Consider the following 15,495-nt stretch of genomic DNA (forward strand, 5'->3'; position numbering starts at 1 on the left):
TGATCTTAATAAGTTTAAAAGTAATTACTTGGATTTAGACTATTTCATCTCCTAAATTAAAATAAAAATAAATATTAATTATAATTATTATATTATTACTTCTATTTATAAAGCCTATATAATTAGTTAACTAGATAAGATTCCCTATACTTAAATCTAATTTTTTATGGAAGATGGCGACTGCATCTTGAATAATTTTATAAATATTTTAGATATATTTAAATATATTTTTAAGGATTTTAACCGCGCTTATAATACTTAGCAGGAACTACACCATTTATAATAAAAAAACTATAAATTTACTATATATTTTACTAAATTTAAGAGACTTATCTATGAAGCCTACCTGTACCTTAATTTCCTAATAATTACTCTAAAAAATAATATTAATTAAGAATTTAATACTATGTTTTTAAATAATATATCTCTAGAGGAAGATTACCGCGACTTAATCTAGTTTTTATAGAATCTAGATAATTATTAGTTAAGATATAAATCTAATTTCTAAAACCACCCATGGAGGCTGACCAATATTTAATATATTATATTTATAATTATTAAAGAAGTTCTATGGAAGTTTTCTATAGAAGTTCTTAATTAAAGATTAGTTATTCTAGACTATGTCTTTATAGATTTATTATTTATTTATTGCTTTTTTTTACGCTTTAAGACTATCTAAAAAGAGAGAGAAGAATATTTTTATTATAATTTTAATTAATATTTAATCCACGATTGCCCTAAACTTGATATCTTAGTTTAATGAATTAGTTATATATCTTATTTATTTTTACTGAGATAAATCCAGTCTTCTCTCTACTATTGATTACCGCCTGTACGAACTGAATCTTTAGTAAGAAAAATCCTGAATTTACTTAATTTAAGATCTTCTATACTAGTCCTGTAATTAAGAATAGTAATATTATTAGAATAACTATATTTCCCCAATCCTAGTGAGTAGTTAAAAGGACTATACCTAGTTTAAGTTACTATTAAAAAAATATTACTCTATGTATTTATACTATTTTTAATATTATTATTAAAGAGCTTCCTATTAAGGAAGAGCTCTAAAAAACTGACTTAATAGTTATATTTATTATATTAAACTCTAATAACTAGAGAATTATTATATACGTGATGTTTAACACTGGTTATTTAATATTATATATCATGGATAAGAACTGGATAAAAATTTATTATTTATTTTTATATTTTTTAAAGTATTCCAAGTCTATTATAGGATTTAATGGTTGAGAGAGTGAGGCTGAAATAATTACTTATTATATTTATATAATTTTAAAGATTTATGATTATATAGAAAAAAATACTCTATTCTTGATTATCTAGCTAGTCTATTTCTTGATTATACTCGGCCTACCCTGGTTAAAGATCTATAATCTCTAAATAAATTTTACTAAATATACTATCTAATTTACTAGTTTATATTACTTTTAGAATGTGCCTTTGGGTGCCGTCGAGGCCAAAAAGGGCATGCGGAGCGGCCGTTTCTGGCGTCGTCGGCCCCGGAAACTTCGCCAAGATGGGCAATCCGTGGGTGCTGCTTTTAGCCCGGACAGAGCGGCACCCGGACATGTACCTGTAATACCGTTATTTTACCCTCAGCCTGCCCAGTTCACCCCCACCCAGCTAGCTATGATCCCTGTCCTGCTGAGCCGTCCCCATCAGACGCGACCGGCTGAGGACGATAGAACCCTCAGCGGCGTCACAGCGACGAGGAGGGAAAGGAGCCCCGCTCTTAAACACCCATAGACCTTTCTTTTCATCCCGTCGCAGTATAGCAAGAGGCCAGGGGAGGAAGATAAATAGCCCTGTGCACGCCTGCTATTCTGTCACTATGATTCTATACTCTTCACTTCTCGCACCCAGCGCACGTCTTCCACAGGCACTTTTCACACCATGGGATTCTCTGGCCTTCCCCGAAGAAAATATGCGCAACAAGAGAAGCACGGAGGACGTAAATCCTACCTCTACTACGCTGAGCGTCGGAAGCTGCACCTCGAAAGCGGGCCAACACTGCCCGAGTATGCATCTAACACAAACATCTCAGCGGCCTCGGTCAGGGGGAAATGGAGTCGGTATGTCTTAAGTCCAGGGAATGCCTATTCCTAATCTCAAGCCACACTACTGACCGTCCTTATTGCCAGGTTCTGCTCCCAAGCTTGCCAGGACCCAGATACCCTGCTTATGAATCTTACAGCTCCAGATGTCAAGTCCTGGTTTGACTGGATTGAGGAAAACTTCTCGGGCTCTATAAAAGCCCACAGTGCACTTGCAAATTATTGGAGAACTCTGAAAAGACTCTATTTCATTAAGAACCACAAGGAAATGGAGCCGAACATGCAGACAGACTGCCGTAATGTGAGTGTTCTCGTACGGAACTGGCTTAAGGGTTGACTAATGCGGCTGTATAGTATATGAACGTTGTGAGTAGGCGGATGGGCTTGCGCAGACACCCTCTGCCCAAGCCCACAGCAGCATCAGATGACCTTCTATATTTTCTTGTCACTCACATGGCCCATTGCGACTCGGTGTTTGCTGATGAGAAGCAACGATTATATGTCTTAGCTGGTCTCAATTTATCGAGTATTTCCGCCTGCCGAGCAGTATCATTGTTTGATACAAGACATACTGTTAACCTTCAACCTGATGGACGCCCCCTCGAAACTTCTGGACCCAAGAACCCCGGTAATCTTACGAAATGCGAGAGCTCGTTTAACAAGTCAGAGGACGAGGCGCCCTCTGGGGGTTCCAGCCATACAACGGGTAAAGACACTGAGATGAGCGAGCTAGAGGAAACTGATCTGGATGACATTTTCAGCCACCACTCCGATCTGGAAACTGTGAGCGACGTCGACTGTGATTCAGACGCATCTAGCGTTACGGATGACGGGTATCTTGAGGGCGATGAAGAGACCAACACTATCCTTTGGAGATATGTTGAATTCTATATTGTTTGTAATCCGACTCCCGGTGAACACCATATCCTCGCTGCTATCATAATGCTGCTTCACACGAAAGGGGAGGACTGAAAGCCGAGAATGTAACTACTAGACCTAAAGCAGATCATGCTAATCATCTACTTACATGAATATAGGAAGAGGTTTGTGATCGAACATGAGAAAAACCTGATATTCGACCTATTAGGTCAGCTGATGGCGTTGGCTATTGATGATGATATATTTGTCGCGACAATGAAGGACGTGGTGGATATTTATACTATGCCCATCCCTGCCCACCGGAGAGGTATTCAGATGAAAATAAAGAGAGATAAACTAGACATCCCAATATTTCGGGAGCCCGAGCATACCGCAGAAGGCTATCGAACATCTGATAGTCAACCACTCAAGTCGCGGACATGGAGTCGCATCCTTAAACGACTTGGAATTCGGGCGGGTCAGGCGCATAATCTGACATAGAAAGTGCTTCGCCGGGGTGGAATCAACGCGATTAACAGTATGTTTCCAGCAACATGGATATTGATCCCTATAGCTAAACGCTCCACAAATAGACCAAGCCCCATCGTCTGTTCGTGATCAAGTTGCGGATCATGAGTCTAATGCTGTGAAATATTACTTCAATGAGATAGTGGACTTTGACACCGTAACAGCATTTCACAAGTGACCATCAAACGAAATTGTGCAGCGGGAACTTCGCTCGGCAACACTTTTGGCGGACCATACCGCCCTAATCGGCCTCACGGATGCACAGTCTCGGAAGATATCCCGGGATCCGGAGGTACGGCGCTTGAGAAGGATTTCCCGGGGGCTCACAGCGAGGATCCGTGCGATGGGCCTCACTATCAAGGATGCGGCAGGGACGGAGGCCGGTGAACAGAAAAGGCGAGCAGACGCGGAGCTGAACAGCATGCTCACATGTCTCCGAGACAAAGCCAAGGAGCGAAACCGAAAGAGACATTTTAGGAATACCGATACAGCAATTTTTAATCAATAATATGAGGGCACTTCTGAAGCCGCCAGCAGCGACGGACAGAGCTAGCTGCCTCACAGTTATCATATCTCTGAACGGGCGGAGCTCGTCCGTCTTCTGTGCTACTCCGCGCTCGCGGAAACAACAGAAAATGCCCACCATCGTCGGCTCGAGTATGTACGGCTTCTAGTCCGCTGGCAGCGTCGAAAGGAAAGCCCACGTCGAGGAAAGCAGGCGGCCATCTCAATACAACAAATGCCGACCCCGACACCACCGAAGGCCGAAATTATACCCGAAAGATATGACCCCTTACAATGTCCGTTCTGCCTCTCAGATTTGCGTCTGCCCCAAGTTGACCGACAAAAAAGGAAATACAAGACGAATAAACTGTGGGACCACGTGGAGAAGATCCACTGCCAGGAACTAGCTACATTTGACACTGGCAATCATCGCTGTGGGATATGCAGCATACAAGACATTGATTTTCTGCCTTCCAGCAGAAATGAGTTCAAAAACTATACCCAGACGGTTCACGGAATCAGACTACGTCCCTGATCCATATGTCCCTACCCTCCTGTACAATATTTGCAATTAGTAAATTGATGGTGATGTCATTATCACTAGTAACAATAACCTACTGTACTTCCAAGCGTGCATGTTTAGTCGACTATGTCGATCTGTAGCGTTATACAGGTGCGCTGGATCAGTCTTCCTGCACTTTTTCTTTTCTCTATAGTGAGCTGCGAAATCAGCTTACCCAGCAAGATACTTCTCATTTGGTTTAAAAGGTTCTTGGCGCGAATGCTAAGCCAATTATATTAAAGATATACTTCGTTAAGCCAATCATTGCAAGGCAGATTGGTTAATAGGCCGGCAACTAAAGGTTTTAAAAACAACAAACCAGTGTCTGGTGGGCAGGCTCATTTCGCAGCTCACTGTATCGATGCTTTGGGTCTAGCTAAGGAGTAGGCCAGGGCCGCGACCCACAAGGACGCTATCCTACAAGCACAGGTCTCCAGAATGAAGTCATCAACGTTGAATCTCGCACAATCCTAAGCAGTCACCACGAAAGTCTTGCCAGAGGGTGTAGGAAGACACGTCAAACGAGTGGATGTAGCACTCCCAGAAAAGCACACCCGACAGTTATATGATAGATTATCGTGGAATGAAGCCACTGTGCTGGCTCAACTCTGGACCGGCATGGTAAGATTAATTAGATATCTCTACTAGATTAGTATCGCGCAGACAGACTAGTATGCATGCGCATAAGCAAGAGAAACCATGAAACATTTCCTCTTCTAATATCGGAAATAGGCTACGCAACGGATAGCACTGCTACAATATACCCGTACTCACTCACCGGGGTAATCTCTCTCTCTGCCTAGGCAGGAAATTGCCTACCAATAATCAGCAATGGATGCTGAATTTGAAAGCAGTACAAGCCTTAATACGATTTACAGTTACCACAGGCCGACTTAACATCACCCAACCAGATCAACTAAGATAATAATATCTTTTCTCTAACTAATCTATACCAATCATCTTGTGCTACAGATGCTAGACGCGCTTTAACTACTGAGAATAGGATATTAAACACTTAAAGAAGCACCTTTAAACTAGTCTATTAATAAAACTACTAACCCACAGGGATTCCTACAATATTGATAGCTGAGAGGACATATACTGAAAGGATCTATAGATAGGCTCGAAGAAGATACAGCAGATGTATATTTAACTTCGTGTTGATAGATTAGTAATAGTTGCCCTTTCTGCTGAGCCACCGGGCGTTAATGAATCGTTTGTGTGTGTGTGTGTGTGTATGTGTGTATTAATGCTTGAATTCATCTCTATATTCGACTCTGGTCCAGCAGTTGAGTATTCAACGGAAATACTATGAAATGGCAAACACCATACACTCATACAATAGTTTATATCCTCTCTATATTACGCTACATAGTAAGAAGTTCCTTCACGTGATCAGCGTCATTTTCGTTTCTCCTGTTCAGCTCAGTTGCTTAATACTTTACCCTACAGTACTTCGTGCAAGATAACCTGGTCTGCTCGGAAGTTAAATAGCGATGAATCTATTGATAGTTGGTTCAATGAGCTACATCTTCTAGACTCTCTAGCCATCCTTATCATGATTATCGAAGGGAAATTGAGATTGCAACGCAGTCCGCTCTAGTTTTACTAAAGATGGTGTTGTCCCCAATATTAAAGCAGGGTCTGAATCTTGCCTAAGAAAGCCCAGCGCAAAATGTAAGGGATTATGATATATTAATTATAGTTGAAAGAAGGAAACCTGCACCAGTTCCGGTTATACAAATACTATAATTAATATTCATTCTCATTATTTCTACATGATGTGAGATACATAGAGTCCCATAGATATAAAGTAAAAGTTTACTAATTCAATATTTTATTAAGGATCCTATAGTTCCATCAGGCGTTCTCATTCGACTTAGAATTATCTTAATTCTCTGTCTGCTGCGAGGCAGAACCGTGTTTACCTGCTCGCGATAAAAACTCCTTCCAAGTGCCGTCTTCATGTGCGTGGATCGACAAGTACCTTGTTCCCTTTTTGGTATGATATCCAATGGTCATAATATCTTTTATATCGTTCTTATCTCTGTTTGATGGATGAGGCTTTGTGTCCCTTTGCAATTTCAGCTTCAACATTCTAGTTAGAAAAGTATACTTATTAGAATTCAGGGAAAGGGAAAAAGGGTTTAGAGGTGAGGAGTGGGGAGCCAAGGGAATGAATACGTACTGAACTTTTGCTTCCACAACCGCCGGATACTATAAATAGTGAGGTTAATAATGCCCTCATAAAGCGTAAAAGAAAGAAAAGATAGGCCTGTTCATTAATTCTTATTCTTTTCTTAATAGCTATACCCACTGCCTTAACAGTGTTACTATATCCGGTCCCAGCTTCCTTAGCTAATATCTCTAGGGAAATCCCCTTGTATGTGACTCCCAAAGCTCTAGTAGTGTTGAACATAGTACAACCATGCAAGAGAGGATTAATCGCAGAGTATCGAGAAATTATATTATTAACAGGGGACTAACAGACTTCGAACCAAAAAGCGTTGATATCATATTCGAAAAAGGTGGATGGGAAAGTGAGTTATATATACATTTTTCTTTTCAGATGACTGTACGCGATATCTCAAGAGAATCGCAATACAGCGGGAACTAGTAGGTAGGGGCCCTCCTGGGCTATGTGCAAGACTAGCTTTGAATGGTCATTCAGGCGTAGTTCACAACTTTCTAGTTAGCACATTAAATATCCATTTAAATCCAGTTAGATCCAAATTTATTCAATAATTTCTAGTAGAGACGTTTTAGATTACAAACCCTCCATAGTGGTTGGGCTGGACTAATATTAATCCAGCTCCGCCGGACTCGGAGGTTTCTCCGCCAATTATCGCCAAGCTGAATTGCTAGGATCGTGACGACATCACCCTTGTTCTTTAAATAGGAGAATGCCCCATTTACTCCGAACTTCCGCGTCCTAACTATAGCGATGTTCCGTTTGAATCTTCGAAGATTCAACTCATGGTTCAAGTACCCAGTTGAAAGCGGTATTATATCTCGCTTGTGTTGTTCTCCAGCAAGAACAATAGCTTCTTCGCAAAGTGCTCCTCCACGACAGTCTCCTTTGGAATACGTGAAAGTAGATCCCTTACAAATTATTGAAGAAGAGTAACTTCCTCTGTATAAACTAGAGAATTATTACTCTGTTTATATTAGTGAAGTGTTTTACTCCAGATACCAGGTAGTTTCGAAGCTTGGATATGGCACTTCTTCCACGGTCTAGCTTTGCAGAGATCTTAAGTAAGTGTTCCAAGGTCTTTGGATACAGATTCCTGATATATTATAGAGAACAATGCTACAATACGCTTAAAGTATGTGTTAGAGGGCAAAGACCTGATCGGGAAGTCGCGATTTTGGAACATCTAAAGGAATCCAGCGATGTTCACAGGAAAAGATTGGTCCGCCTCGTCCTCGACTCCTTTGAGATTGTTGGCCCGCGTGGGAAACATGTCTGCCTGATTTACCAGCCACTTGGCATGAGTTTTTCTAAGTTCCAAGATTTGCTTCCCAACAAGAAGTTTCCAAAGGACCTCAGTCAAAGGAGTATTCAGCTCACTTTGATAGCATTAGCCTTCATACACGAAAACAATGTTGTTCATACTGGTGAGTCTACAACACAAGGCGCAAAATGGTCAGGCTAAAAAAGGATAGATATCTCACCGAACAACATACTCCAAGGGATAGAGGATACCTCTATTTTATCGAGAATGGAACAAGACGAAGTAATTCGACCAATAACTAGAAAGATTCTAGCAGACCGGATTATCTATTACTCCCGCCCAATGCCTCTTTGCACGGGATCACCTGTACTCTCTGATCTAGGAAAGGCCAGGTTAGGAGTTGGAAAACACAGCGGCAATATCATGCCCGGTATTTATCACGCACCAGAAGTCATCCTAGAAATGGACTAGGACCAAAAAGTTAATATTTAGTCAGTCAACAACATGATGCATTATACTACAGATCTATAATTATTTGATCACCATCTACAGAGCACACGCAAACTGACATATCATCGAAGATTTGGGATCTAGTGGAAGGCCATCACCTGTTTTTCACAAAGCAAAACGGTTCTCTTAGTGATGAGCAGCATCTAGCTGAAATAGTTTCTCTCATGGGTCCCCCTCCTCCGGAATTTTTAAAAAGGAATCAAAAGTGTCAAAGATTCTAAGATAGCGACAGTATTTCGTTACTGTTTAAACTACTATTATGTTATACATTAATATTAGTATATAAATAACTGGAAAGGTTCTACGTGCATTCCCAAGCAGTCTTTCAAGAATAGAGAGCTGCGATTTTCTGGCCAAGACAAAATACTTTTCCTCGAATTCTTGCGCAGAATTTTTCGATGGCTACCAGATGAGCGGCCGACTGCGGAGGAGCTGGTCTATGACGCTTTCCTGATACAGCCGATAGTAGCATCAGAAGGATGATCTTCCTGAATATGATGTGTTAAGCAGAAAAGATACCCCTACGGATAACAATTGCTCATTAATATATGTAGTCATATACATAGCAGCCACACTACACAGTATCTAGTCTATATATACATCCTTTACAAATGTTCTCGCAGCCGCAAGTAGTCCTTCAGAACATACCCTGGCACCGAAATTTCACATCCAAGCTTCCGCACGGAAGAGTAGTAAATCCGTTTCCGGGATACCATTGGCTCACCAGTCATATAATACGATAGGCTGGGCGGCGGATGAATAACACCGTCGCCCGTCCCACCCGGCATACCCCTCGCTCATATGGTAAATCCCAAACTCATCATCCCGAGGATCGCATGCGTTGGCGCCCGATCAGGTTCGCTCTGGTTTCTCCCTATATTCCATAATTACGTCAGACTCAAATGGCACGGTCTTTCTTCCTTTGTTCTCACGGTGACCAGAATCGTCCATTCTTCAGAAAAAATCTCCGGCGCGCCCACCGCTGTTCGAACAAGACGGGACTGGATTGGGAGCGGCAGGACACACAGTGAACTGAACATTAACAACATACATCAAAACTGGAACGAGCCACGTTCCCCCAATATCCACCTACTGGGGTTTGTCCGTCAAACATATAATCTCTATTCTTCTCTTTCTTAGCTCTAACGAGATTGAAAACAGCGCCTAGTGATCCATCCAACCATGTCAAACGAGATAGAAAAATACAGACTCGAGTCCGTCCCGCGGGAATCACTCTTAGAAGTTATTTCTCAAAAGGTTTGCTTATTATCTCTTTCGACTAACAGTGGAGTTCAGATATACTAATTCTCTTTGTCATCGATAGATAAATGACGATAGTTGCAAAAGTATACAGTGGATTACACTACTGAAAGCCTCCCAAATGAAGCCTTCGCCAACAGTTATTACTATTATTATCGATATCATAAATAGCTAAGGTGCTATCCATATTACAAACGATGACAGGACATATATCAACATGGTCGGGATGGAATTTGCTGGTTATCTAGTTATCGTGCCCTAAAAATGTGATTGGCGTTTGAGAGGCTCTGGGTCGATTGAGGTCGGATATGTTCTAGATAAAGAGCGAACATAGTAGATATCATTCGACAATTCTCTCGCGATTTATTATTAAAGAGTCCGTCAGCTCCTTCGATAATGGAATAGTGACGAAGGATAATTGGTATCTATTATAGGGGTCGGTCAACTGTATGATACCAGTGATCTGACCCAGCATTGCAACTATTTTCTTAATATCGTCGATGGAAAGCTCATAAACATCGCCAGCAACGGATGACAGGGACGTGCCTTTAGAAGTGTCAGCCCAAGAGTCTGTAGTACAGTATTCAGCTACCGTACCTTTATCAAGTCCTTCCGCATAGGCTTTGAAAACACCAAGTTCTAGCTCATCCCATTTTTCACCAAGTTTCGATGGTAGGTATACCCGCTCTTCCTCCCTTATGTTAGCGATGGAGGAAGCCCCTAGGCCAGCAGCACAAAATATAACGCCCATATCTCCAAACTTCTTTCATAAATTCCGCAGCGATTCCAGATAAATGATTTTCTATTTTGCCCCTTTGGCACCAGATGACGGTCTTCTATTAGTGAGAAGCTGTAGAGCCTCGTCAACGCGCTTTATCTCTGGGTCTTTGAGATAAATGCGGTGGTGTGTCAATGATAAGAACTTAGAGAGCTTCACAACAACTTGATCTGCAGTAAGGCCCATACTAGCTGTGTCTGACGGTTCGCTGTGTTATAAAGGGCCTTTGCTTTTCCCTTTCTCTGTAGTGTCAAACTAAAGGGTGTCGGTTCGAAATAATCAGAAGTATAGATACTCCTCAGGATTGATATGGATGGAATCGAAAACTGATAGAAAGTATTAGATCTAGTTGGAAAACATTGGATGCAGTGGGGATTTATAAGTTCCAGACAGAAACGGAAAAAGAAATATAGTCTTCACGTGATTCTACAGAGAGGAGTTCAATCGTCGGGTAATAATAACCAATCAGATCATCTACTACTAATACAGAGGAGAGGGGAAACTATTCTTCCAATATTCCGCATTGTATAGTTCACTTAGATAGCTAGAATAAGGATTAAAGATTATGGGTATACACCAGTATAGATATCACCTCCAATTCTCCGTAAATCATATACACTAACTACCTTTTAACCAAAACGCCAACATATCACTCCACCCCACCGATTCAAGCGATCAAAGTATGGATTACCTTACCAGCCTTGTTCCTTTTCAAATTAGGCAATGGATATCATCAATTTCAGGCAGCATCCAAAAGCAGGAGGTGAGCAACGTGTTTGCTGCATGTTTTGTATGCTGTACTAAATCTAGCCAGTTCATAATATTCGCGGACGCGGAAAGGGGTGTTGATGACCTGGTAGTCACATTCTGCCGCAACCGATTCTACGACCGTTGCCCTTAGAGCGAGTACAAATCGATTGGGCCAGAAGCGACGGCTACAGTTGTCAAGGCTGGATGGAGCTGCAGAGAATTAGATCGAATAGTAATATCTCTTCAAGAAAGAAGATTCGACGAGTAGAAGTTAGATCGACTTCGACAGGAGGCAAGAAACAACCAGCGCTACATAACCTACCATAATCTCTCTGATCCCCGGAGTGTATTTGAATGAGTCAATACGCGGCTTAGAAGAACTCATTAATTATCGCGCACTTACATTATGCATTAACTCGAGGCCGTTAACTGCATATAAAGGAGTGGGACTATTTAAGGGTGTTGTTCCTACTACATTAGTGTAATTAATAGAGACAAACAATAAGTCTTCGTGTAGTACCAATATCCTTATAATATATAATAGAAGTAAAGATTATCTCCTTACCCTACACTGCATCAGCTTATATGGGCTGCGAAGTATATATTTATCTTGATCTCTTGTGGAATCATCGGAAAATGTGACCTACTGTTTTCGTCTGTTCAAGCACATCATGGCTAGCCCCCAAAGGAGGGTAGAGACTCTCAAGAAGATCATCCAAGCCTCGTCCATTGATTTCGTCTGCCCTATATGCCTCAAAGGCTTTCCCCGATCCGACGCTCTATACCACCACTTCCGTAAGCAGGGAGACAATACGCATGCAGGACTGGCAAAAAGAACTTCAAAGAAACAGTCCAATATGGAAGAATTCCTCACCTGCTACCGACAGTCCGTCAACACTTCCATAGCTGTCGAAAGCATTCCTCTACACTCTCATTGTTTTAAGGTCGACTTTGTAGTCGAGAATTACGGAGAGAACATTGAGACGCCACACCGGACTCTTCTAAGAGTTATAGAAAATTCTAAGATTAGGTTCTCATGTCCCCAATGTCTCAAAGGCTTTCCTCGTTCTGACGTCCTATACGAACATTTTCGACGAACCGGTGACAACGTACATGATGGTCTTGCAATGAGGAGAACCGACTTCGACCGGTTCCTGTCTTGCTACCAAGAAGCTCTTAGGGCTTCTATCCCTTCAGCACAGCTCCCATCCAGCGCCAAATGCTTTGAGTACAGGTTCATAGTCGAACATTATGGAGAGGGCGACGAAAATCACCAGAGCATATAACAAATAAACGACACTATTACTACTGCCAGTGAGTAAATCAATTACTTCTATAGAAAATCTCACAAACTAATTCCCATGTACCCTACAGTATATCCGTGGACGGGTGCTACTATTCCACCTTCCCATACGAACTATATTCCGTATGGTTTTGGAAGTAATGTCATGGAATGGAGCGGCAGCAAGCACCAGGACTGATATAGATGTTATTTAAAACCTGTAAAAATACGGATTCCAGAATAGCAATTCCAGGCCGTATTATTGGACAATCGAGAGAATAACGGGTAGAAAAAGCGGAGAAAACTGGTCAATATTCAGAGACAGATTTTCTGGAGTACAATCTGATATTAGCTCTAAATAATCTAAAGATCCGTTTGTTCCCCCTTAGATAAGAACAAAGATATTTTCAAAGGACAGGAAGAGAGAAAAGCAAAGTTATGACTACTTGTCTAGCTAGCGAGTACTACCTTCTATCCTTAGTATACATCACACCACGTATCATCGAAAGTAGAGACCGAGACCACCCAAAGGGCAGTTCAAATTCTCTTAACCATCGGTGTGGGATATTCTTCTATTTACCAGTATCCGCAAAAAAGACCATAAAAAACGTGAGCATGGCAGATTTGGAAAGAAAAATTATTATACTTCAAAGGATTATATAACAAACATTAATTAGATACCTCTGCCTAATATGCCTTAAAGGCTTTCCTCGCCCAGATACCTTATATAATCACTTTCGGAAAATAAAAGATGATACCCATGAGAATCTCAGTATGAGAAGAACTGATTTCAAGAGATTTATTTCATCCTATTAAACAGCACTTGGGGCTCCTATTCCTGCAACAGAGTTGCCATTCGATAATAAATATTTTGAACTGCAGTTTGTATTAGAATACCATGGTCAGGACTTTGAGAAACCTGATAACTCAATTGCGCCCAGCATAGACACTTCAGCCTCCAACACTTGTAAGTATTACCTTACTGGATTTAGCTTACACTTAATATCCCGAATCTAATTACACTCACTAGCTAGTTTCTTATATAATTATGATTCTGCTCTCTGTTAATCTACTTTATATACTACTCTGGCGCATTGCGACCGCGAGCCGCGTGGTCATAAATATAAGCCTACCTCCGAGAAAGTGCTTCCCAGTATGGAAACAGATTTTTTCAAGTGGGCCCGACCACTCGGTCAGGTAGAGATTAAAATACATGCTCTTCTACCACAGCTTGAAAACTGGTTAAATAGAACTTTTCCGTCATCCATACCAGGCAAAGGCCATTCAGACAACCCTGGCATTCTCCTACCAACTGTGGATATTGATATCCCCCTCGCGCCAATCCGGGACATACTATATGAAGGCATATGAGTATAACAGTATGACCACCACTAGATCTCTACTAATAAAGTAGGTAGTTCGGGATATACACCCTTCTGCACACATACAAAGAAACGTTCACCCCATTAAATTTCTGTTCGGCCCTTTACACGGTGCTTCATGTTGATGAGCCCGCCGTAATTGGCCATAGGAAAGTTAGTCTGGACCAGTCACTATGGGTCAGTCATCAGTCAGCCTTATCCGCAGGTCTTATAGTCTTGGTCTGTAAAGCACCCGACACAATTGACAACCCGACAATTTAAGAAGGCCGACCGACCGTTATGTCTCAGCCAGTCAGAATTTTATATATACGTATTCTTGATATCTGTGTTTGTGGTCTGGATGTGATATACTTGGGACCAGAAGGCACGCAAATTCACAAGCTTCATTAAGAGATTAGAGATGGAAATATAATAGGGTTAGTGTTCCAAAAATCCCGTACCATGGATGAACAAATCTATTCCCATATAATAACCCACCTTCCCGCGACCTCCACTTTAAAGGACTTCATTAGACTGAGAAAATCTGACTACGAATACTTCGGGGACAGACTGTACTCGGAGTGCGCATTATACTGTCCCAAAGGGCCTCGGTCACCACTTCGTATTTGTCAAGTAAACCCGAAAGGATCTAGAGGTCAAGTGAAAGCAAGCCGTTCGCATACAAGTTCCAAGGCAGGAGTGGCGGTTTCAGCAAAGTATGGCACTCGATCGATTGCATGTAGCCTAAGCACTGGAATAACTAATAAAAGACAGCCGAGGATGGTGCGTGAATGATTGGCTCGATCTGGAGTCCAGTAACAGTTATCTCATTTCATGCCTCCTGCCAAGAATCACGCTTGGATCGCTTCTCCAATTATATGTACGAATGCAGAGTGGAGGTTTTCTTTCAGGGCGAGCAAGGAGAACCTGTGTTGACAGACCCACTCCTACCGTATTACGTTGTATTGAAAAGATACGTATTCTCGAGGTCAGCTGGAGGATGAATCAGGGTTTGCTGCATCTGCAACTAGTGAGAGGCAATCATCATCACCAGATAATGTCTCATACCAACCTACGCGGGCTCATGCGGGATAATGATGGCTGCAGACGGGAACGGAATCCCAGCATATTGGCTACCCAGTCATAGCCGAGAAATAAGGTACGTCGAGTCTCAATATGTTGACGTGGCTGGCTTGGTACAAAGCTAACTCCGTGAGCTTTTACGCGATAATAAAAACTAAAATTTCCACTCAAACACCATGGCAGTCCACAGATCTCCAAGTTAGTAACATTCTCGCTAGACATCTCTTTGCGAGATTTCTTGTTTGTATTTCGATATAACAGATCTTTTATCGAGACTTATTCATCCTTAGCTATATCATTAGGTTCCGTCCGAGAAAGTGAAAGACCCCTATACAGTATGCCACTCTCATTCTACGGTAGACCCGGTTTGTATTAACAATTAGATCAGGGCAAACGGATATTTCAAACAACTCTTTCACTATTGGTACCTACAAGGTCCCACTACTTCCATTCAGCTGCTACTATCATAATGGGTGACAGCCTCCTCAA

The 15,495-nt window shown here is 41.5% G+C and overlaps 6 protein-coding genes across 6 annotated transcripts; 4 read left to right on the forward strand and 2 right to left on the reverse strand.

Moving 5' to 3' along the window:
* Positions 1 to 1,723: 1,723 nt before the first annotated feature.
* On the forward strand, positions 1,724 to 3,471 carry BO80DRAFT_421568 (uncharacterized protein). Its single transcript, XM_025718634.1, has 4 exons — positions 1,724 to 2,093; positions 2,163 to 2,376; positions 2,430 to 3,058; positions 3,113 to 3,471. Exons 1-3 carry the CDS (start codon positions 1,915 to 1,917, stop codon positions 3,045 to 3,047), a joined length of 1,011 nt encoding a protein of 336 aa, XP_025579213.1. The 5' UTR covers positions 1,724 to 1,914; the 3' UTR covers positions 3,048 to 3,058; positions 3,113 to 3,471.
* Positions 3,472 to 6,417: 2,946 nt separating this feature from the next.
* On the reverse strand, positions 6,418 to 6,946 carry BO80DRAFT_431477 (uncharacterized protein; the record flags this gene model as incomplete). The annotated part of the gene is made up of 3 exons (XM_025720744.1): positions 6,418 to 6,625; positions 6,716 to 6,744; positions 6,845 to 6,946. The coding sequence occupies 3 exons, from the start codon at positions 6,944 to 6,946 to the stop codon at positions 6,418 to 6,420; spliced, it is 339 nt and encodes a 112-aa protein (XP_025579214.1).
* A 525-nt stretch (positions 6,947 to 7,471) lies between these two features.
* Positions 7,472 to 8,975, forward strand: BO80DRAFT_451863 (kinase-like protein; the record flags this gene model as incomplete). The annotated part of the gene is made up of 7 exons (XM_025721904.1): positions 7,472 to 7,650; positions 7,699 to 7,759; positions 7,797 to 8,145; positions 8,194 to 8,432; positions 8,475 to 8,477; positions 8,564 to 8,699; positions 8,791 to 8,975. 7 exons carry the CDS (start codon positions 7,472 to 7,474, stop codon positions 8,973 to 8,975), a joined length of 1,152 nt encoding a protein of 383 aa, XP_025579215.1.
* Positions 8,976 to 10,092: 1,117 nt separating this feature from the next.
* On the reverse strand, positions 10,093 to 10,509 carry BO80DRAFT_346299 (uncharacterized protein; the record flags this gene model as incomplete). Its single annotated transcript, XM_025715359.1, has 1 exon — positions 10,093 to 10,509. A coding segment is annotated over one exon (417 nt), but the record flags the coding sequence as incomplete, so codon positions are not given.
* Positions 10,510 to 11,212: 703 nt separating this feature from the next.
* On the forward strand, positions 11,213 to 11,638 carry BO80DRAFT_451864 (uncharacterized protein; the record flags this gene model as incomplete). The annotated part of the gene is made up of 3 exons (XM_025721905.1): positions 11,213 to 11,420; positions 11,457 to 11,512; positions 11,549 to 11,638. 3 exons carry the CDS (start codon positions 11,213 to 11,215, stop codon positions 11,636 to 11,638), a joined length of 354 nt encoding a protein of 117 aa, XP_025579217.1.
* A 313-nt stretch (positions 11,639 to 11,951) lies between these two features.
* Positions 11,952 to 12,566, forward strand: BO80DRAFT_441136 (uncharacterized protein; the record flags this gene model as incomplete). Its single annotated transcript, XM_025721173.1, has 1 exon — positions 11,952 to 12,566. One exon carries the CDS (start codon positions 11,952 to 11,954, stop codon positions 12,564 to 12,566), a length of 615 nt encoding a protein of 204 aa, XP_025579218.1.
* Between the last annotated feature and the right edge of the window lie 2,929 nt (positions 12,567 to 15,495).

Source organism: Aspergillus ibericus, assembly GCF_003184845.1.
Source record: "Aspergillus ibericus CBS 121593 unplaced genomic scaffold BO80scaffold_4, whole genome shotgun sequence".
Lineage (NCBI taxonomy): Eukaryota > Fungi > Ascomycota > Eurotiomycetes > Eurotiales > Aspergillaceae > Aspergillus > Aspergillus ibericus.